Below are 21,881 nucleotides of genomic sequence, written 5' to 3' on the forward strand. Positions count from 1 at the left end.
TCGAAGTTCTCCAGCTTTTATTTGAGTTCTATTGGATGTGCAGTTTGAGACCCCTGGTGTACAAACAGTATCGGTGCATTAGACGCATAATGATTAAAAAGCTGATGTCCACAGTGTGTATCAAACATGATTATGATATAGTCACATTATGGATTTTGATGGGTCATTATACCCCTAGTTATTAGGGGTTCATAAAACTTATGTTAAGTTTAAAACTCCAATTAAATATATTTTTAACTGGAGACTGTTTGAGTAGTTATTTAGGAAAGTAATTAGAAAACAAAACAGGTTATATTTAAACGTTTGGTCAACTTTCCTGCTTAATTCAGTTCTCCAATGGCAGGAATTCAATTTCATTGCCCAGGTGTTCCATAAGCCAGGGCATAATGGAGAACACACTGATGTGGAAATCACGAGCATTCTCAGGAGGATCATCAAAGTCAGCTGGTGTAGTCGATTCACACTTTAACGTATTGCCCCAGCTCACGACTCCCACCTAACAGATAAAGGAACAAACGATGAATGAATAAAAACTGAAGCTATTTATCACTGCAAGTCATGTCTTTTTGTGCATTTATTACTACCAAAATATAAAAACTGCAAAACTCAAAGTGAAATTATTAACCTGGAAGTAACGTAATCCCTTACGAAGGAAGAGAGAACCTCCAGAGTCTCCTGCAGTTGAGATATTTATATAATTATTAGGGATGTGTGTGTGTGTGTGTATATATATATATATATATATATATATATATATATATATACACACACACACACACACACACACACACACACACACACACAGTGCGTTTTGAAAGTATTCGGACCCCATTCACTTTTTTCAATTTTGTTGCAACGTGATACTACAATCGTTCAGATTGATTTATTTCTCGTTATCTACACTCAGTGCCCCATAATGACAGACAGTAAAAAACATTTGGAAATATCTGTAAATGTTGTACATTTAAAAAACCTACAGTGTAACTTGCATAAGAATTCAGACCCTTTAAAACACTTGAAAACTAGCTCAGGTGTCTCCCAATTCTCTTGATCGTTGCTGATATGTTTCTACAACGTGACTGGATTCTACCTGTGGAAAAGTTTATTGATTTGTCATGACTGGAAAAGCACACACCTCTATAAAAGGCCTCACAACTGACAATGCATATCAGAGCAAAAGCCAAGCCATGAGGTCAAAGGAACTGCTTGCAGAGCTCAGAGATTGGATTGTTGCAAGGCATAGTTCTGAGAAAGGCTACAAAAAATTGCTGCTGCACTGAAGAGTCCCATGAGCATAGTGGCCTCCATAATTCTTAAAGGGAAGAAGTTTGACACAACCCAATGGTCGCTCTGACGGAACTCTTGGGATCCTGTGTGGAGATGGGACAAAGTTCCAGAACAATCATCAATGCGTCCCTTCACTGATCTGGGCTTTATGAAAGAGTGGCTAGATGGAAGCCTCTCCTCAGTGCAAAACCCATGGAAGCCGGCTTGGAGTTTGCCAACAGTACTTAAGTAGATTTTTCTGGTATCAGTACTTATTTATTCTTTACTTTCACTCTACTTTTATACACAAATATCTGTACTTACTACTTATTACATTTTCAAAACAGGCTTGTTACTTTAGTTTTAATCTTTTTGGTGACATGATCAATATTTTCTCCTCTCACTGCATGCCGTTTTCCTGTCATTATGAGGCTTTTTCAATCTACCACTGGTGTATCATTTCCTGGCTCTCTCACACCACACATGTAGGCTAGTTTATGAAGCGAACAATGAGCAAGACAGAAGGCAACAGGAAGTGTGGGGTTAACGTGGATGAGGGAATCAGTGATGTAAACATGACTGAAAACAGAGACATTCCTAATCATAATTTTTTCTCCTGTGTTCTATATGGTGGATGTTCAGCCTGGATACAAAAACATTTTTAATTCGTTTTGTGTTAATATATTAATTAGGGCTGTCAAAATACAGATAAATTTTAATGGCACAAATGTTATTAACGTGTGATTAATGCAGCACGAATTTCTGTTTAACCATTTTATATAAAAAAAATAATCAAACAAAGGTGGCAAAAGTACACACATCCTTCACTTAAATAGAAGCACAGAAACTCATGTTTTAAAATACTCTGGTAAAGGTTGCAGTACTGACTATACTTTTTTTACTCAAGTTAAAGTAAAGAAGTTTGGGCTCTTCCCAAACTTCTTTAAAAAAACTAGCCATTGCGACTACCTGTTTTAGTGTCACACTGGCAACTGGACCTCACATCATATTAATATTAGGACAAGATGTGTCTTAATTTCTCCCACAGTGGGAATATTTCTGAGGGTTAGGGTTGACAGTCGATTTGAAATATTTAATTGCAAATTTATCACACATTTTTATCTGTTCTAAATGTACCTTAAATTAAAACTTTTACATTTTTTAATACTCTAATCAGCATGGGCATGGACAAATATTGATGCTTTACACAAATACATGTTTATTATTCGTAAAACTCAACTCAACATAGAGCATTAAGAGACAAAATATTCTTGTAAAAGTTTTAAAGTAATTATGGTGTTTTAAATTAAGTAAATCATCAGAACACCAAATGAAAACTTTGCTATGTTTCCACACAATGGAGAAACTATACCTCATAACTTTCATACACAAACTTTCAATCACAAAAATTGTATTTATTATGTCAATGTGGCAAGTATTCACTGAGATTCAGGGTGTTTTATTTGTGTGTCTGTGAAGAGAGGAGACAGAGATGGTAGTGAGTGCCCCCTGTCTGTTTTCTTTATTTCACAAAAGCACAGTGTTTTGTTATGAGTGTATATAAATCAAAGTATACTCTTTACAGATTCAAATGATGTATGAATGCCTGCACGTTTGTCGACCGACGCGTTTTGTGGCACTGTTTTCCTCATAACACCGAAATGACCTTAAAAAAAGTATTTTTTGTCGTACAGATAAGAGCAATACATCATTATACACTCATAATAACAACAAAATGCTGTGCTTTTGTAAAATAAAGAAAACAGACAGAAGGTGCTCGCTGCCATCTTTGTCATCTCTCTTCACAGACACATAAATAAAACAAACTGAATCTTAGTGAATACTTCCCTCATAAATACATAAATATATAAATAGGAAGCTTAAAATGCCTACATTTAAATAAACCAAAATAAATAAAAATAAACCAATCAGATACAAATATTCTCTGAATATGTAATCCGAATGAAAGAGGTACAGTTTCTTCAGTATCACCTCATTAACCGTCCGTGTGGAAACATAACTAAGGTCCTGTTTGGTCTCTTGATTATTTTACGCAATTTAAAACACCATAATAACTTTTAAACATTTACAAGAATGTTTTGTCTTTATACTCTATGTTGAGTTTGGTTTCACTAATAATAAACATACATTTTCATAAAGCATCAATATTTGTCCATGTGCATAACCCAGTCATTAGGGTTGCACAAGCCAATGCACTCTTAGTGCCGCTCCCAAGCCCCGGATAAATGGGGAGGGTTGCATTTGGGAGAGCATCCAGCATAAAACGTGCCAAATCAAATATGCGGATCATGAATCAGGATTTTATTCCGGATTGGTCGAGGCCTGGGCTACCAACAACCGCCATGGGTATTGGTAGCCAACAGGGTACCAGTGGAAATTGGGCTACTGTTGGCCAAAGGAGGAGAAGGAGAGGAGGAAGATTTCTACAGAGACAGCAAGGAAAGGAGAAATGTAGGAAAGTGGAGGTTAAGATGGGCACTCCAAACGTTGGTACTATGACTGGTAAAGGGAGAGAGTTAGCTGATATGATGGAGCAAAGAAAGGTTGAAATGTTGTGTGTAGGAGACCAAGTGGAAAGGAACAGGAACCTTGGAGGGGGGGGTTAAACTGTTCAACCATGGTGTATATGGAAAGAGGACTGGCGTAAAGTAATCCTGAGGGAAGAGTTTGGTAAGAGTGTAGTGGAGGTAAAGAGAGATTCTGAAAGAGTGATGAACGTGAAGTTGGAAGTTGAATGGGTGATGATAAATGTCATCAGTGCTTATGCTCCACAAGTGGGTGGAGAGTGTATCTAGGAAAGAAAGATTAGTGATTGGGGCAGACTTCAATTGCCATGTAGGTGAAGGGAACAGAGGTGATGAGGAGGTGATGGTAGGTACGGCCTTAAGAAGAGGAATGTGGAAGGGTAATACTTATTTTAAGAAGAGGGTGGACCATACAGCGATGTATAAGAGTGGAGGAAGGTGCACACAGGTGGACTATGTTCTATGCAGGAGATGCAACCTGAAGGAGATTGGAGACTGTAAGGTGTTGGCAGGGGACAGTGTAGCTAGACAGCATCGGATGGTGGTCTGTAGGATGGTTATGGAGGCGAAGAAGAAGAGGAGGAGAGTGAGGACTAAAAAAAGAATAAGATGGTGGAAACTTAAAGAGGAAGACTGTAGTGTGATATTCAGGAAAGAGGTCAGGCAGGGGCTCGGTGGTGGTGAAGAGGTGCTGGATGATTTGGCAACTACTGCAGAAGTGATAAGGGAGGCAGCTAGAAAAGTACTTGGTGTGACATCTGGAAAGAGAAAGGAAGACAAAGAGATGTGGTGGTGGAATGAAGAATTGCAGGAAAGCATAAGAGGAAAGAGGTTCACAAAACAGAATTGGGAACGACAGCGAGATTAGAAAAGTAGGCAGGAGTACAAGCAGATGAGGCAACAGGTGAAGAGGGATGTAGCAAAAGCTAAGGATAAGGCATATGAGGAGCTGTATGTGAAGTTGGACACTAAGGAAGGAGAAAAGGATTTGTACCGATTGGCCAGACAGAGGGACCGAGCTGGGAAGGATGTGCTGCAAGTTAGAGCACTAATACATGCAGATGGAAGTATGTTAACTAGTGAGGAGAGTGTGTTGAGAAGGTGCAGGGAGTATTATTAGCAGCTGATGAATGAGGAAAATGAGAGAGAGAAGGTTGGATGATGTAATGATGTGTCTGCTTTGTCTGCCACCCACAAACAGGTGAAGTAGGCGCTTTTTGGATCAGCGCAGAAGCCTCTATCTAACCTGAAACCAGAAAACTGGGTGGTGGTGAAGGACTTCAGAAGGAAGAGCTGGAAAGCCAAACGATGGTTGGGACCTTTCCAAGTGCTCCTGTCAATGCAAATCGCTGTGAAGGTCACTGTGAAGGTCGCTGAAAGAGCTACATTAATCCACGCGAGCCACTGCAAGTGAGTTCCAGAACCGTAACAAGTACCTATGTAAGACACTAGATAGCATCTAAGCATTGCATGGCAGCGAACAAGCAACTTCCTTCGTGGGCGAAGCCATTTTGCACTATCATCCAGAACAAATTGCTGTTCTAGGACACAACAGTGTGATAGTAGCGTTTGAGACTCTCAAGTTTCCAGGACCAGTGATCGTCAAAGTCAGAAACGTGTTAATTGAAAGACTGAAAATACATGCTCTAGACTTCTGTATTCAGGACTATAATGTTCTATCTGAAGTTTCCATTCAAACAGGAGAGCAGCCACAAGTTAACGGTGCTAGGAAGGCTGGTAAAGCAGAGTGTAACCATTGCTCACTCAGAGCATCTGCCAATAAATAACATTTATCTTGAAGAGTGGAAAACTGACAAGTTAAGTAAAGATTAGAGAATTGCATGGACACCAGTCATCTTCAGCACATCATTAGAAGTAAACCAACGAAGAAACTACCAACTAATGCCTTTGTGTGTTTTTTGGGCATAGCCCCAGTTGCACAAGGTGGGACACTAACGGCTAGACAACCCCCCTAGTGAAGTAAGCTTTCCCGTAACATTTAACTAAATACTGGTGTCACTTGACCTCGTTAGTTGGGAAAAGGGCACCATTTGGGTGCCTAGGCTGCACCGACCCTTCAAGCACCAAGAACGTCAAGAATAGGAAAGGTGTCACCGGACCAAACATAAGGATCAAAATGAAGTATCTACCCCTCGTCCTGACAGTGGTGAGCGCCCTAGGCATCACCCACGGACATCCACACAATGATGTCTTCTGGCAATATGCAAACTGGACAGCTTGACAGCACACCAACAAATCGTACTATGTCTGCCATGCTTTCCCAGTAGCTATGGACGTCTACTCCCTCCAATCAGTAGCTGGTAATGACACTGTAATGCTAGATGAGACTGGCTACAGCCCACCTGAGGACACACAACCTAAGAAAAATACATTGATTTAAGTAGCTAGATGCTGAATTATTTTGTGACATTTGTTTCACCGAGAATATTCCTGACAATATAGCTGAAAACCCTTTGTAGGAAAGGTTGGATCTGATGTTTCCTGTTTCACCCTATGTTTAGCCATGTTTTATTTTTGCAATCGTATCCTATCGAATGATCCAATAGTGCAATGATTCAAACTTGATCCTGTAGTTTGTCCCTAAAAGACAAAACAGAGGAAAATGTACTGGAAAACGTTCAATCATATTCAATCATACTTTGTGAATGTCATGTTAATCTTTTCACACATATTGAGCCTAACAGAAAATCACGTCTTTATTCCAGCTCTCTGTTTCTTAGCAACCAACACCTAATTAACTGTAGAGTGCATCAATAAAGACCATTCTGTTCCCCCAAGGTCGTTTTCACAAAGTTTTCATATGGCTACATGTTTTGAAACATTCTGTTCCAGTAAAAGGCAACTTGTATGAATATGCTTTATGAGCTGCATGAGGAAGGGAGGGATAGTAGTGAAGAGAAATAAAAGCAGAGGAAGGAAAGAGGAAGTATCTCTTTCCTTATTCACCATTTGTGTGTGTGACAGACATCCCTCTGCAGAGGATTTTCTTCATATATAATAATCTTTGTTCTGTTTGATTCTAATCAAACCTGAGACTATTATTTAGGATTTGGAGATTTCCGCCACAGACATAACACTGTAATTGTTGCTAAAGGTGCTTTATTTAAGTACTGATTAAAGGGTCTGAATACCTATGTATTTTTTTAATAATAAAAAATGTAGATTTTTTACTAAAATTCTGTTTTCACTTTGTTATTACGGAGTACTAAGTGTAAATTAATGAAAAAAATGTTTTTCTAACAATTGTAGTATCAGGTTGCAACATAACAAAAAAATGTTTAAAAGGGAAGTTGATCTGAATACTTTCCGAATGCGATGTGTGCGTGTGTACTCACTATATAACATATTAAGTCTATGTAGTCTATATATATATAGACACTATATAAATATATTAGGGGTGTAACGGTTTTCGGTACAGGGATTTCGATTACCAAAAGCAATCCTTTTTACGTGCGGAACATGGTTCAAATCTGAGTTCCCTCAGAAACGTATTCAGTAGTTCCGCAAGCTTAACCTCCGCCTCACACTTTAAGCGCATTTTTATTATTATTTTTTGAAAATATACACAACAATGCCAGGGATATAAAAAAAAAAGAACCTATAGTTAGCGCAGTGTCACTGTGGCTACTCACTTCATACCAGAATGAGATTTGTTTTGCATTAAAAAAGAAATTTAGAAAATTAAATATTAAATGTAAAACACAGACAAACACTTACATACACATCTGTATTACCCAAATAGGGTCTAACAAGCATATACTATGTAATTACATTTTTTCATTTATTAAATTTATTTATTTGATTCGTTAATTTAATTTATATAATAAAAGTGTATTGCATTAACTTGATTTATTCTGTATAAAATTTATTTTTGTATAAAATATTATAAAATATTATTTTATATATTATTTAATCAAGCAGGCATTTTCTTTAAAATGTTATTAAGAATATAAACTGTTGATGTTCACAAATGTTAATAATAATAAAGAACAACAAGCAATCTGTCCCCTAACTGTACCGAAATTGAACGAAACTGCGTCTTAAAAACCGAGGTACGTATCGAACCGTAAATTTTGTGTACCATTACACCCCTAATAAAGATAGACAGATAGACAGATAGATAGATAGATAGATAGATAGATAGATAGATAGATAGATAGATAGATAGATAGATAGATAGATAGATAGATAGATAGATAGATATGTTTGTGTAATTTTGTCTTTTTTTTTAAAAGAAAACCTTTGCAGGTAATATGATCCTTGTATTTCTGTGATCCTCCAGTACACAGGAACCTGTCTGTGACAACATCAGTCAAAGACACCTCGTTGTTCAAAGGCAATTCAGGCCTGAACTGCTCAATGCAGTGGACTCTCTGTGAACATACACAACTGTGCTAAAATAGTAACAGAATCCTTCTGAATTTCACAACTAGTTGATTTCTGCATAGCTGACAGTTTATTGCAAATAATTCACCTTTTCTCCGCTCTGGATATGAGTCTGCATTCGGGTTTTTCCCTGACGGATGAAGTAGGCTGTAGTCTGCTGTGAATCAAGCAGGGTGTTTTCTGTTCACACAAAAATAGCAGAAGCTCTTTTGGCATCATAGCTGCTTTAGTTCATAAATTAACCTTTCAGTAAAATTTGAAAACTTGTCGACACAAATAAATGGTTATTAAAAGACAAAAAACAAAAGACAATGTATGGTCTGAACTGAAATGTCTATCCACATGCGTAACTCTAAAATAAAATAAAATAAAATAAAATAAAATAAAATAAAATAAAATAAAATAAAATAAAATAAAATAAAATAAAATAAAATAAAATAAAATAAAATAAAATAAATATATTCTTCATTCTTCAAGGATTCTCAGCCAAGTGTTGACTGTAAATCATTTGACTTTATGCTGTTTTGCACGCTCACCATGCTCCTTGCAAGTAGTTTTGTTATGCATCTTCAGAGCATGATTTGAAGGTTTTGTGCATGGCAAACAAATTGGCCTGTTAAAGACAACATGAAAATACTGACTGAAAAAAGAACAAATAATTTTAACAGGCATGATTTTTTCATAATTGTCTTAAGCATGCTGAACAGCATAAAGAATATACACAAGTGGAAAAAGAAACCTGTTATTTCGATTTGCTAATTATGTGAAAGGTTGCAGGTGTTTTTATTTAATACCTTAGAGGAGCAAAGTCACATTTAAACAGACTTCTTTCACGGATTAAGTTACTGCAAGACAATTTCTGTGTATATTCTACACAAATAGAAGGCTCACTGTTATTATCATTGTTATAGAGGATATGTTTAAGTGCTAATCATTGATTACAGAGGAAATGTGAAAAGAATAGCAAGTGAAGTAAAATCTAATTTCTGTCCTGAATCAGATGTTACATTTCTTTTCCCATCAATGTACAGTATTTATTGTATTTATTATTCTTTCTTTATTTTTTGTCTCACCTTGCTTTGTAGGTCAGCTTAATGCTACTGTTCAGTTTAATCAGTGCAACATCATAGTCATAAAACTCGTTGATTTTCTTCTCCTTGAGTTTTGTGACATTAAAATTCGGATGAGAAATTAGCAATGAGCCATATACCGTTCCCTCACCTACAAAAAAAATTAAAATAAAGAAGTTGCTCAATGCTTTTAAGGCCTTTGTAGTTTGATATCACTATGTACTGTAGATTCTTAAGCCAGTCCTAAAAACCATCATGTTTCCTGAGCTCCTAATACACCTGAACCATGTGGTCAATATCCCACAACCATTAAGTCTGGCTTACATATGTAAAAAAAAAAAAAACATGAACTGACAACTGGAGTTGATTATGACTAATATAAGAAAACCTGAAAGAGACAGAAATCTTTAAAAGGCTGGTAATAGCAATTAAGCCTGGCTCCCTCCCAAATATTAAGTGACCAACACAAAAGTCATTATTACAACTATAGCCTGATTACATTGTGTAATCTGTACAGTACAAAGCAGCATTTAAAATAAAACATCTAAAAGAATACAGACCATGTGTAATGCGCACGTCCGTGGCATTTGCCCATTTCATCAAACCATAGTTTAGTTTCATCAGACAATGTGCAGCTGTGATCACCCAATTTTCATTCAAAAGTGAGCCCTGGCATGGCATTCCTTGCTAGTTTAACAAACACAATATTAAGAGCAATGGTCTTTTTAGAACAATGCCAAAAATCACTGGTGTTATAAGATCTTTCTGGGTTAAACGGTCCAGGTACATTCACTTACCCAACTAACAGAAACATGCCAAGGCCTGCTATAAGCATCTTTTGGTGGCTCATCAAAATCATCATCAGTTTTATAAACCAGTTCTTGAGCCACTCCACACTTGGTTACAGCAGAATCATCTAGGAAGGAGGTAAGAGGGAATATATATATATATATAATTTTATTTTTTTTTCAATTGAAAATATACTCATACAAAATAACATATTTATAAAATATTATTGGTTTAATAGACAGGGGGTTTGATAAATAATTGAGTTTATTAACATAACATGCATATGACCAGTGTGACTAGAGCACAGATTTAATTTTTTATTTTATTTTAATTACAGTCATTACATTGGTACACAATTTAGTGTCAAAACATGCACAATGTTTTCTTACTAATCATTCTATTGAAGACGTCGCCAAGATCCTTATAATTTTTTAGGATAAAAAGATGCCTCTCTCTGATTTTATTGGAAGCTAGACTTTTCAGCTCTTGTATCTTTACATTTGCACCAATGCCAAACACATAGACATCTAGAAAAAGACATACACACATTTGTATGCTGACACCAACCAGACAGAAATTTTGTAAAAATACAAAATCATTAATTAATAAAATTAATTAAAAGAAAAACAATATATATATATATATATATATATATATATATATATATATATATATATATATATATATAAATAAATATCAAAACTTTTAAATTATTAAAAAATAAAGTGTAGCTAGATTTAATCACCATAAACAAAATTAAATTAAAGCAGTGGTATTAGTATATATTTTTTTATAAAGTATAAATAATATAAACCAAGAAGCTCCTCATTTGAGTTATCTATAGAGCTGCTGTAGTTGAAGAGATCACGAATCAAACCCAGAACATATTGTGGGTTTCCTCCCATGTTGGAGTAACCTAGGAAGATAGTAATAATAATTAAAAAAAAAAATTATACTAATATACTATATATTAAATAATAATGACAACTAATTAACCTTTTTATTCAATAATAATATTTATTAAATATTTACCATCAGTCTCAATGAGAATGACATTTTGAGTCTTAGTGAACTCATCAATATTTGAAGCCTTGAGGTTGGCAAGTCGTTCCTCCACAGCCTTGAGGGCTTTATAGAGATTGGTACCAGTCTTTTTCCCATGTTCTATGCAAAAAGATTAATGATGTTAAAATATCGTCCAACTGCTGCTTTAAAGAAAATTACATAGTGTAAATACCTCAGCGACATACTTGTTTGATCAAACTTGCTTAATTTCTCCAGGACTATATCTGTGTTGCCACTAATAAAATCGGAAACCTTTACAATGTCTTGAGGCTCACTGGCATAGGAAATTATATCAAACTTCATTGTAACATCATAGCTACTTAACTGTAAAAAAAAAAGAAAAGTGTTGGTGAATACTTTGAAGAACGGAATTTGAATAACAAAGCAGGCTCAGACAAGCATCACGGAGCAAAATAACGAGCTCATGATGGTGAGCAGTGAGTAAGACTTGTCATATACAAACCTTGCGTATAAGGTTAGCAGTGGCTGCCTTTGCATTTTCAAACTCAGACTGCTGAATGCTTCCTGATGTGTCTATGAGAATGAAAATGTTGAATTGACCTTTTTCAATTTTAATGTTTCTTCCAAATTCAGGGGCTAGAAGAAAGGTGGGAGGAAAGGTTCTGAGAAAACAGTATGCATTAATGAACACTGTTTTACTACTATTACTAAAAATACAGTTACTTCTACATCTATAGTTGTATGGCTACTATTACATATAAATGTACTAATACTACTAAATCTGTAACTACCACTACTATATCTATAGCAATACTAATATTTTGTTGCTGTTATTACCTCATCTATGGGTTTTAGACTACTATTACTACTATAAATACGTCAGCTTTTCTTACTTTTCTTCTTTTTAAACTCAGGAGATGAAACATCCATTACACCAGATAGTGAACCAGCCATGGCTTGAGCCACACTTGCTGGTAAATCAAACATATAGGGGGCTGAAAAGACATTGTTTATTAATTTTTTAATACTATAATCCTGCACAAAACCTTTTATTTATTAATAAATGTATTAATGTATTTATTAAGTGGCTGTTTGTGATTTATTTGTATTTCCTAAGAATATAAAGGCTGTAGCCAGTTTCAAATGAAGTTTTTACATACCAGTTTATACTTGATAAAAAAAACTTTTATTTCTGAAATTAATTCAGCAAAAGTGAATTTGATATACCATGGCAACGTGGCTCAGGTCCACTCCATTCTTTTGAATCTAGACATGCTCTCACTTCAGACCCCAGTAAATCCATGCCTGACAGGCAGCGATATTTTACTCTGTCACCAATCTGAAAGCGGTCTCCAGAGCGTATAGCTCCAGGTGGAGTCCCTGGATCTTTGCAGCCATCATCTGGAGAATAAAAGATGCACTTGGTACCTTCTGATACTATTTAAGCATTAGAGCATACGTTCTTATCAAAACATAAAACAATTCATGATTTCACACCTATACTACATACTGTATGCTCTAGTTGAAAAACCATTTAAAAAATGGGGCTTTTTTTCTTTGCTGTTATGACATTCTCAGTTTTTCAGGGAAGACCTTCAACTGGATTTGTTTCATATAGTCTCAAGTGGTATACCTTTGGTTACTGATGTCTGACAACACTACAAAATGTAGATCACATGTAGACCATTCCTTTTCAATACATTTAAACAAATGTGTGTTTTGGTGCCATGTGTATGTTATAAGGTTATTAAGGACATGGTTGCATTTCTCTGAGTGGAGTAGCATGACTCTATTTACTGCTGGTGAGCAGGGAAATAGAAAAGGTAAGGGGTATGAGGCCTTTGCTGTGCTCATACCCGACTATAATAACATTGGTACTGTACACTGGGAGTACTCGGAAAGTTGATAAATTAGTTATAAATAAATTCGATTTGTAGAGTTCATGTAGATATTTCATGGCTGCATGTGTTTCACACAGTTTTTAGCAATGAATGGAGCTGACATAGCTGAACACTAATTATAACAGATGCCACATATTTTTAATTTATTGTATAAATGCATGGCAAATCAAAGGATTGGTTTCAACCAAAGTCTTTATGTCTTTAAACTTACATTTATCAAATTGTTCTTTAAACATGTGATTCACTGTATAATATGTTGTTTTATTGATTTATTTTTTCTTGAATTATATATTTCTACATAATGACACTTTCAAAAAGACTATTGATATGACTAAACATTTTGTCCTGTATTTATTATAGATCAAAAGGCTTGTGGATGCTTACTTTGATCAATGCACACTGGAGGTGTACCCGTCCAGTGGCCCCATTCAGTGCAGTTCCGCTTGGCTGAACCAGACAAGGTCAAACCCTCCCTGCATGAGAATTCCTGCACTTCTCCAATTTTAAACAGTTGTTTCCTGGGCCAAAACTGGCCATTATACAGCTGAAGCTGTGCTGGGCAAAGAATCTCTGAAAAAAAAGAGAAAAATCAAAAACGGTTTAAGCATCAAATCCTTATTTGGAGTTTTAGAATCATAAACTGTAAGGCACGTTTTAATGGCTTACCTTTGCACGTGGCAGTAGACACTATCTTGCCAGAAGGCAATGTCATGATTGACCACTCCCCATCTGAGTTACAAACTCTTTTGCTGACTGGATGAGGGTAGTATCCTACTTTACAGTGGTATGTCAGCACACTGCCTTCTAAGCCTTCATTAGAGTAGGAAACGCTGCCTTCATTTATAACGTTTGCCACAGAGCAGTTCTTTTGGGGTTCCACGCTTTCACCATAATCCGATTCCTCTAAAATAAGCCACCATTACATGTAAGATTTTTAAATTTTTTTAGGAAATTGTACAAAATATGGAAATGTGAATGGTATTGTAATAATTTTTATATTATTTATAGCCATCTGACCATCACATATCACCCTGGATATTTCTGGCTCCCATTTTCCTTTAGAGCTGCAGGTTTTCTTGTAGATTGGGTAGGGTTTAAATCCATCTTTGCAGTAGTAGGTTACTTCACTTCCTTTTTTGCCCTCTTTAGAATATTCGACTGTACCTCCAATAATAGATTCTGTCATACTGCACTTTTGGTCATCATAGTCATAGTCATAGTCATCTTCTAAATGAACTGAAAGTAATCATTAAAGAATGTTAATTACTATTACTGTAAGTATTAATATTAAATATTAATATTAAAAATTCTTATTTTTTATCTTATTTATTATTATATTTATATGTGCCAATTTATGTCTTAAGTGAGTTCATGGAGATTTTAGATTATGAATTTTGTAAGAAAATATATTTTAAAGCTACATTGTTTTTTTCAGCCCATAGATAACCTGTCCTTAAAATATCTTTACTTTGCTGTAAAAGACTAAACATTAGTTCCCAGTACCTCAGCAGTTTTTGAAATACTAAAGCCCATCGGAAACATTGCCATGGTTAAAGTCTTAGAGAAATGAAAACCGTCAATGCAAAACACATTTATTCATGACGACATTTTTTACTCAGAGATATATATATATATATATATATATATATATATATATATATATATATATATATATATATATATATACTGTATATATATATATATATATATATATATATATATATATATATATATATACTGTATATAAAAAAACTAAAACATTATTTTTAATCACTAAACATTTTACTGATGCACCAAATCCCATGGTGCGCATTTAAAACATCATAATTACTTTAAAACAATACTTTATTGTTTTTTTGAGTTTGGTTTCACTAATAATAAACATACATTTGCATAAAGTATCCATATTTGTCCATGCGCATGGTGATCACTTTATTAAAACATTTGAAAAGTATTTATTTAAGGTTTAGATAGAAAAGCTAAAAATGTGTGATTAAGTTGCGATTAACCACGAGTTAACTAATGACAATCATGCGATTAATCATGATTAAATAATAAAAATAATAATAATTGTAATCGTTTGACAGCCCTACTAAAAATATATACTACTGGTCCCTGACCTTTTTGAATGCTACCTTAATTTTAGTGATCCATATTTACAATAAACAAAGCAAAACGTTTCTTGCAAGTATTGTTAGTGACAATAGTATTGTATAATTACAGAACTTACCTTTACCAATAGAAATAAAAAAAGCTAAACTTAAAAGACAGGCAGTGGTGAAATGCATTATGAACCTGATCATTAAACTCTAATGTCGGCTGTTGAATGTATTGCCAGGGATTTGTATACAAGTGTGTTTGATGAGTGATTACACATTAACTTCTAAAAGAAAAAACAACATTGAGCAACATTGTATTATGGGAAATGCAATAATAAATATAAACTAAAACTATATGAATATAGAACTTAAAGAACTAAAATGATACAATATAACTTAAATTTTACAGAAAATACATCTTCCCTATTTGTGATACAGTGCTTTTTTGTTTAAAATATGTCACACATGATATTTTATTCAGTCAGGAACTAAGAATACCATAAAGAAGTACTATTAAAGACCAGGCACTATACCTTGTGTGTGTTACAAAGATTAGATTAATTAGTAGGAATTTAAGACCAAATTGCCCTAAATCCCCTCACTGTTAATGGTCTGCTCAGTCCTCTCAGCTGACTTGGCTTTGTAAAAAATTCAAGGAGGATGCTGGGTTCTCACCCGTACTAGAAAAGGAGCAACTTTAGAATGGTGAGTAATCAGCTACGACAAAACTACACTGCTGTGCATGAAAACCTACAGCATCTACTGTGATATATCAGCTCTGCTTAAATCTTGCTTTTCCATGCCTGTTTTATTTTATGATTAAAAGCACTAAGAAAAAGTTTTGTTGGAATGGAAAAATGGCAGACCCATTCACAAATGAACCTTCCATCCATGACCCAGATTTGGATAAGGTAAGAAAAAAACCTTAAAAGTTTTCTATATTAAATAAATTGGAGCAACTCCCAATTCTCAGAAATATAAACAGTGACCACAATGATCTTTGACTTTTTACCTTCCCAGAATGTATTTTGCAATCCAGCATTTGAGCCTGATAATGAGCATGATGAAGTCAAAGAAGTATTTAAGGTTGCCATATCTTCAGAACCCATAAACAGTCCTATAACTCGTAAGTAAGCTTTTATATGATGCCCAACCCATATTTTTCTTTTGAATTGTGAAAAATTATAATTGCTATGTTTTTATTATTTTATTCATACCCACATAGATAAAACATTTCTCAACATTAATGCATGTCGTTCCATGTACAGTGAATATGTTTTCTTGCCCCATAGTCTAACCTTAAACCTTAAATTATTTTTGAAAGTCAAACAATTTAAATATTTTGCAGTAAAATAAAATAATTTATTTGAAATTGTGCTGCTCCATATAAAGACTTAAGTATATCTTATTTGTCTAAAAGAGAGCTGGTGTTTAGGTCACACCATGAAATTAAGTTAAGATCACTGCCAAATTATTTTCTGAAATAAAAATACAATGGGATTTCTTTTATAACAAAATTGAGTTATTTCAGATTATCTTGCTTCAGTATTGATAAAATGAGGTTAGTTAGCAGAAATTACATAAAACTGTGCACATTTATCGGATGTTTTCACTTTACACTGAATGTATTTATACATTTAAGAATAAATTTCAAATATTAAATGCAATGATATTGTCCAATTGTGATTTTAAGGATTTCATGATTATGTATATTTTTTATTTCCTGCTCTGACACTCCTGATTCAGATAATAGTAATAAACCCTTCTCACTGTTTTCACTTGCCTGCTTTCCCGACTGTGGTTTTGCAGGGGGTGGCAGTGTGTTTGGTCTGTGTGCGGTGTGTGTGAAGAGACAGAGGTGTAGCTGGGGGGCACTGGTGTTATCAGCAGCTGTTTTTTTATTGTTGGCTGTCCTGGGGCTCACACTAGCACTTGTTTTTCTACGTGAGTGAGCAGCTCGTATACCATTCCTGTGTTAATGATACAGATCATGCAGATATTTTACTAATGACTTCATGTTACCGCATTTCCTTTGGCTTCACACTTGTTAGGCTTTTTTCAATTCAAAGTTATGCTCAATATTAATTTGACTAAGTTGATTAAATACTTGCAGATTTGGACTGTGTTCACTGTACACTGCAATAAACTGCTTATTATATTCCAAAGTATGTGTAGCTATCTATTTATGTTGTGAAGTTTCACTTACAGTAAAGCAATTCATTAAATAAACAAAAGATGCCAAGTTATTTGTCACAGCCAAGATGTTTTTGTATATAATTTTTCTTTTCTTTTTAACATTTTTACAGATTTGAATGGAGACACTGCTGAGAGCAGAGTACTGTCTTTAAACTCTTGGAATGGAGACAGGGTTCAACAAAGTCTTATCCCAAATCCCACTATTTCTCTTCCTGAAAACAGTTCAGACATGCAACACCCTGAGCACAAGCCCATCACATCTACAAGTATATTTTTTGTTTTGTAATATTTTGGTTCTTTTTATAAATTAAGGACTTGTCACTTTATAAATTAAGGACTTGTCACTTTCAGGATCATTTAAAATTCTGTCAACTCTTTCATTATTCAGAATGTGGAGGGATCCTGACTGAATCAGAAGGAACTATTTTCTCTCCCAACTATCCAGGCCCATATCCTCCTGACTCCCTGTGTGTGTGGGTGATCAGGGTGTCGTCCCCATTTCTGGTCCAGCTCTACATCTCCTCCTTGGCCATTGAGGGGCCACAGCCATGCCTCTTTGATTGGCTGGAGCTTAGAGAAGAGGGAGAGCATAACATTAAATTTACCAGGTCAACAATGTTTGTCTTTGAAAATGATTCAAATGTGTTTAAGCCCAACTGTAAAATACCAACATAATTTTGTTAGTCACATTATTGTCTCTTTCCCCCTAGGTTCTGTGGTAATGTGGCTCCACCCACTGTAAACACTAACAGCAGCACTGTATGGATTTCCTTTCGATCCGATACCAGCATTGGAGGCAATGGTTTCATTGCACACTATCAGGCTATCCTTTCATGGCAAAGTAAGTAGTTGATGCTGATAGTGTAATGTGCAATAAATTGGAAGTACTCTCTGAACTCTGAGTTCGATGTTAATGAAAATAAAACCAAGGATACCATATAGTATAATGCTGGAATGCTGTACACAGAACTACATTTCTTTCTTTCTTTCTTTCTTTCTTTCTTTCTTTCTTTCTTTCTTTCTTTCTTTCTTTCTTTCTTTCTTTCTTTCCTTTTCTTTCTTTTCTTTCTTTTCTTTCTTCCTTTCTTTCTTTCGGCTCCTCCCATTAGGGGTCGCCACAGCGGATCATCCGTATTTATGATCCGCATGTTTGTTTGGCACATGTTTTTACGCTGGATGCCCTTCCTTATGCAACCCTCCCCATTTATCCGGGCTTGGGACTGTGCACTGGCTTGTGCAACCCTAATGGCTGGAGTTGGTTCCCTGACCGGGGATCGAACCTGGGCCTGTGCTAAATAAGTGTAACACAAGTGTGTAACAGACAAAGGACCAACATAATACAATAAATACACACAACACACCAGACACAAAACTGTGCATACCAACTACACAGAAGAGTAGACGCATCATCAGGATTTAGTGTGTTATTTCAAAGCTGAGCAAACAGACTATCAATTACATGTACTCACATAGCAGTATTCATCATTGCATATAAGAGTGACTACAGTCCAAAAGAGGTTTGTGGTACAAAAACAATTTAAATAAGGTAAAAAAGGATTTGCTTTTAGATATTTATTCTCAGTACAAATGTTTGCTGTTAGAAAGCTGCTCTAAGGAGGAGTTTATGTGCGATAGAGGCCGTTGTCTGTTGCCTGTGTCTGTGTGTGACAGCCAGCTGAACTGTCAGGACCAGACAGATGAGGCAAACTGTAGCCACAAATACAAGGGTAAGTAAAGAGTGAATCTACTTAATACATGTAGGACTGCACTATGCCTTATGTAGTAGAAGTGTAGCTTGTTGACCTTTCTCCTGAAATTAGAATTATGTCTCTCTTAATTTCTTCACAGACTGTGGAGGTGAAAAGACGGGTCCAAGTGGCTCACTGATCAGTCCAAATCATCCAAAGGCTTATCCTCATCAGCAGGCAAGTACAACTTTTTGCAAAATAATACAGTAAAATAATCAGTTATTTAAAAAAACTCTAGGTTTAGAAATAAACTTTAATTTTCAAGAAATTAGGAAAACTTTGTAGTGAATAAAAACATTGTGAATGTCTATGCAATACTTAAAAAAAACAACAATCTATTTTACTTTTCTAAAACAGCAAAAACCAGGCCCACAAGAAGATGGTGTTTTAATTTACAATTGTCAAATTTGCATTTAAGGCAAAATGTCTGCTCACAAATGCATGTAGTTAAAATTGGTCATCAGATCAGATCAGAACCACATAAAATGTCACATGAAATGTCCAGGTGTAAATCAGCTTAATCTGTCCATCTCTGCTACACTTTCACAGCAGTGTACATGGCATATATCCACAAAGAAAGGCAACGTTATCCAACTGAGGTTCCACAACTTCAGCCTGGAGACTGGAGATGTCTGTGAGTTTGACTACATTGAGGTTTATGATAGTGGCAACACTAGAGACAGCAAAATCCTAGGCAGGTGAGAATGCCTTCTCTAAATTGCTGTTTACCCTTTTACCCACGTTTATTCTCACCGGCACAAGCACCAACACAGGTGCCTGAAAATTAAATAAATACTCTACTTTTATCATTTTATTGCACATTTTGTGCTGCTTCTTATTTTAACAAGTTGGAAAAAGTTTATTCTAAATGGAGATGAAATCAATGGTGCATTTGTTTTCATTGGGTTAAAGAAATCAGTTTGTCTTTTTTTTTCTTCTTCTAGTGCTAGCTGTAACAGTCAAACCAGTCACCTCTGTTTATTTTGCTCAATAAACTAATTGCATCACATTCTATTGGTTGCTATAGATACTGTGGCTCAGATCTCCCTCCTGACCTTACCTCCACTGGGCCGGTGATGACTGTGGTGTTTGTGGCTGATAAAGGTGTGGCTGACAGTGGCTTTTATGCCTCCTATCAGGTCATCTCTCTCTCAGAAAGTGAGTATTATATGGGCTGTGACTATATTCTTAGACTTGACAGTTTTTCTCATAGGTCACTTTGGTGCAGCCACAACATTATCAATTACCACTGTAAATAGCATACTTGGTAAAACAGATGACAAGCTAACAGATATAAATAAAAATATATGGTACCACCACATAATTATGAAACTAGATAAACAACGATTACTACCATGTTTAAAGTATCAGTTACCACAGGTATTAAATATAGACATTCATGAATATATATTATTTCATTTTTGTGGTTCAATTCTACTAAGGAAGCTGCAGTCCAGAGCAGTTTGCCTGCAGCACAGGAGAATGCCTGCACCATGACTGGCTCTGTGATGGCTGGACTGACTGCACAGATGGTTCAGATGAGCAAGACTGCATCAACTCCACCTATTCCTCTTTCAGTAAGAACATGCAAACACTTCTGGGATGCAGCCAATAATATAAAAAAGCAGCAATTTCAGGGGTGACTGGGGATCGGACTGTGTACATACAATTCAGCATAGATCACTCAAGACTAAACATATGTTGGTTCAGTATGTGATAGAAGTTTTACCCGTGTTACTGTTCCTAATGTGCAGGTGAAGGTTGATGAAAGTTTTTATTATTGAGGGAAAACAAAATCCAAAACCACATGGCCTTGTGTGAAAAAGTGTTTGCCCCCTGAACCTAATAACTGCTTGGGCCACCCTTAGCAGCAACAACTGCAATCAATCGTTTGCGATAACTTGCAATGAGTCTGTTACAGCGCTGTGGAGGAATTTTGGTCACTTATCTATGCGGAATTGTTGTAATTCAGCCACATTGGAGGGTTTTCGAGCATGAACCGCCTTTTTAAGGAATCAGGTCAGGACTTTGACTAGGCCACTCCAAAGTCTTCATTTTGTTTTTCTTCAGCCATTTTAAAAGTGGACTTGCTGGTGTGTTTTTGGATCATTGTCCTGCTGCAGAACCCAAGTTCGCATCAGCTTTTCCCTCAATATTAAAAACCTTCATTTAAAAACTGTATGTTGTGTTCACTTGTGTAATCTTTTACTAATATTTAAATAACTTTAATGATCTGAAACATTATAGTGTGACAGATATGCAAAAAAATAAGAATTTTTTTACACCACTGTATGCATATGTATATACACACACACACACACACACACACACACACACATTTATTTAATTTTTTTCCACACCAACATAGATAGATGCATTTATTTCACAGCATAGTGAAAATCTTTCTCTGCATATCCCAGCAATGTTGGGAAGCCGGAGTGCAGTGTCAATGACATAGTGCCCCTGGAGCAGAGAGGGTTAAGAGTCTTGCTCAAGGGCCCAACAGTGACAGCTTGCCAGTTCTGGGGTTTGAACCCATGACCCATAATCTCTGAGCTACCACTTCTCATATATACATAGAGTATATTGAAGCTCATTACAGAGTTTAGTTGTGAGATGATGTTCTCTATTAACTTTTCTTCACGGCCTGGTTCATTTGTAATTCCAAATACTGTCTGCTATAGGTTCATCATGTGAGCCCATTCAGGTGGAGATGTGCCAAGGTCTGAACTACAATCTCACATCCTTCCCCAACATATGGCTTTCCATTTCTGATCAGACAGAGGCTGCTTTTGTTCTTCGTCAGTACAATGTATGTAAAAACCATAATCCA

At 35.5% G+C, this 21,881-nt stretch overlaps 2 protein-coding genes across 5 annotated transcripts in view; one reads left to right on the forward strand and one right to left on the reverse strand.

Moving 5' to 3' along the window:
* si:ch1073-280e3.1 (complement factor B) lies at nucleotides 1-15,332 on the reverse strand. The gene is made up of 19 exons (XM_046862894.1): nucleotides 15,236-15,332; nucleotides 14,023-14,241; nucleotides 13,672-13,908; nucleotides 13,390-13,575; nucleotides 12,332-12,505; nucleotides 11,998-12,099; nucleotides 11,607-11,740; nucleotides 11,329-11,467; nucleotides 11,111-11,242; nucleotides 10,893-10,994; nucleotides 10,468-10,605; nucleotides 10,087-10,205; nucleotides 9,850-9,976; nucleotides 9,293-9,440; nucleotides 8,756-8,832; nucleotides 8,308-8,399; nucleotides 8,074-8,206; nucleotides 626-675; nucleotides 1-496 (listed from the first exon to the last, which is right to left on the reverse strand). Exons 1-19 carry the CDS (start codon nucleotides 15,306-15,308, stop codon nucleotides 326-328), a joined length of 2,553 nt encoding a protein of 850 aa, XP_046718850.1. The 5' UTR covers nucleotides 15,309-15,332; the 3' UTR covers nucleotides 1-325.
* The window catches only part of LOC124394573 (membrane frizzled-related protein), an 8,532-nt gene continuing 486 nt past the window's right edge, over nucleotides 13,836-21,881 (forward strand). The window contains exons 1-14 of one of the 4 annotated variants that reach the window (XM_046862903.1): nucleotides 13,836-13,930; nucleotides 15,725-15,809; nucleotides 15,931-16,015; nucleotides 16,125-16,230; nucleotides 16,914-17,048; nucleotides 17,411-17,566; nucleotides 17,689-17,908; nucleotides 18,011-18,141; nucleotides 18,902-19,027; nucleotides 19,149-19,225; nucleotides 19,598-19,746; nucleotides 20,076-20,206; nucleotides 20,491-20,625; nucleotides 21,733-21,860. In XM_046862903.1, the coding sequence (XP_046718859.1) occupies nucleotides 15,962-16,015; nucleotides 16,125-16,230; nucleotides 16,914-17,048; nucleotides 17,411-17,566; nucleotides 17,689-17,908; nucleotides 18,011-18,141; nucleotides 18,902-19,027; nucleotides 19,149-19,225; nucleotides 19,598-19,746; nucleotides 20,076-20,206; nucleotides 20,491-20,625; nucleotides 21,733-21,860 (1,548 nt within the window). In that variant the 5' untranslated portion in view covers nucleotides 13,836-13,930; nucleotides 15,725-15,809; nucleotides 15,931-15,961. Of the gene's footprint in view, nucleotides 13,931-15,724; nucleotides 15,810-15,848; nucleotides 16,016-16,124; nucleotides 16,231-16,913; nucleotides 17,049-17,410; nucleotides 17,567-17,688; nucleotides 17,909-18,010; nucleotides 18,142-18,901; nucleotides 19,028-19,148; nucleotides 19,226-19,597; nucleotides 19,747-20,075; nucleotides 20,207-20,490; nucleotides 20,626-21,732; nucleotides 21,861-21,881 lie in introns of those variants that run through there. The other 3 variants (XM_046862902.1, XM_046862904.1, XM_046862905.1) reach the window with 3 other exon arrangements.

The sequence above is a fragment of the Silurus meridionalis genome, chromosome 12 (assembly GCF_014805685.1).
Source record: "Silurus meridionalis isolate SWU-2019-XX chromosome 12, ASM1480568v1, whole genome shotgun sequence".
Classification (NCBI taxonomy): Eukaryota; Metazoa; Chordata; class Actinopteri; order Siluriformes; family Siluridae; genus Silurus; species Silurus meridionalis.

Excerpts from the sequence above, each read along its gene's own strand:
- si:ch1073-280e3.1 (XM_046862894.1), bottom strand. The coding sequence starts at position 15,308 with ATGATCAGGTTCATAATGCATTTCACCACTGCCTGTCTTTTAAGTTTA. Across the intron at positions 8,400-8,755 it reads AACTACTTGCAAGGAGCATG|AAAACACCCTGCTTGATTCA; the intron begins GTGAGCGTGCAA and ends TTGTGTGAACAG. Across the intron at positions 497-625 it reads AGGGATTACGTTACTTCCAG|GTGGGAGTCGTGAGCTGGGG; the intron begins GTTAATAATTTC and ends TTTATCTGTTAG.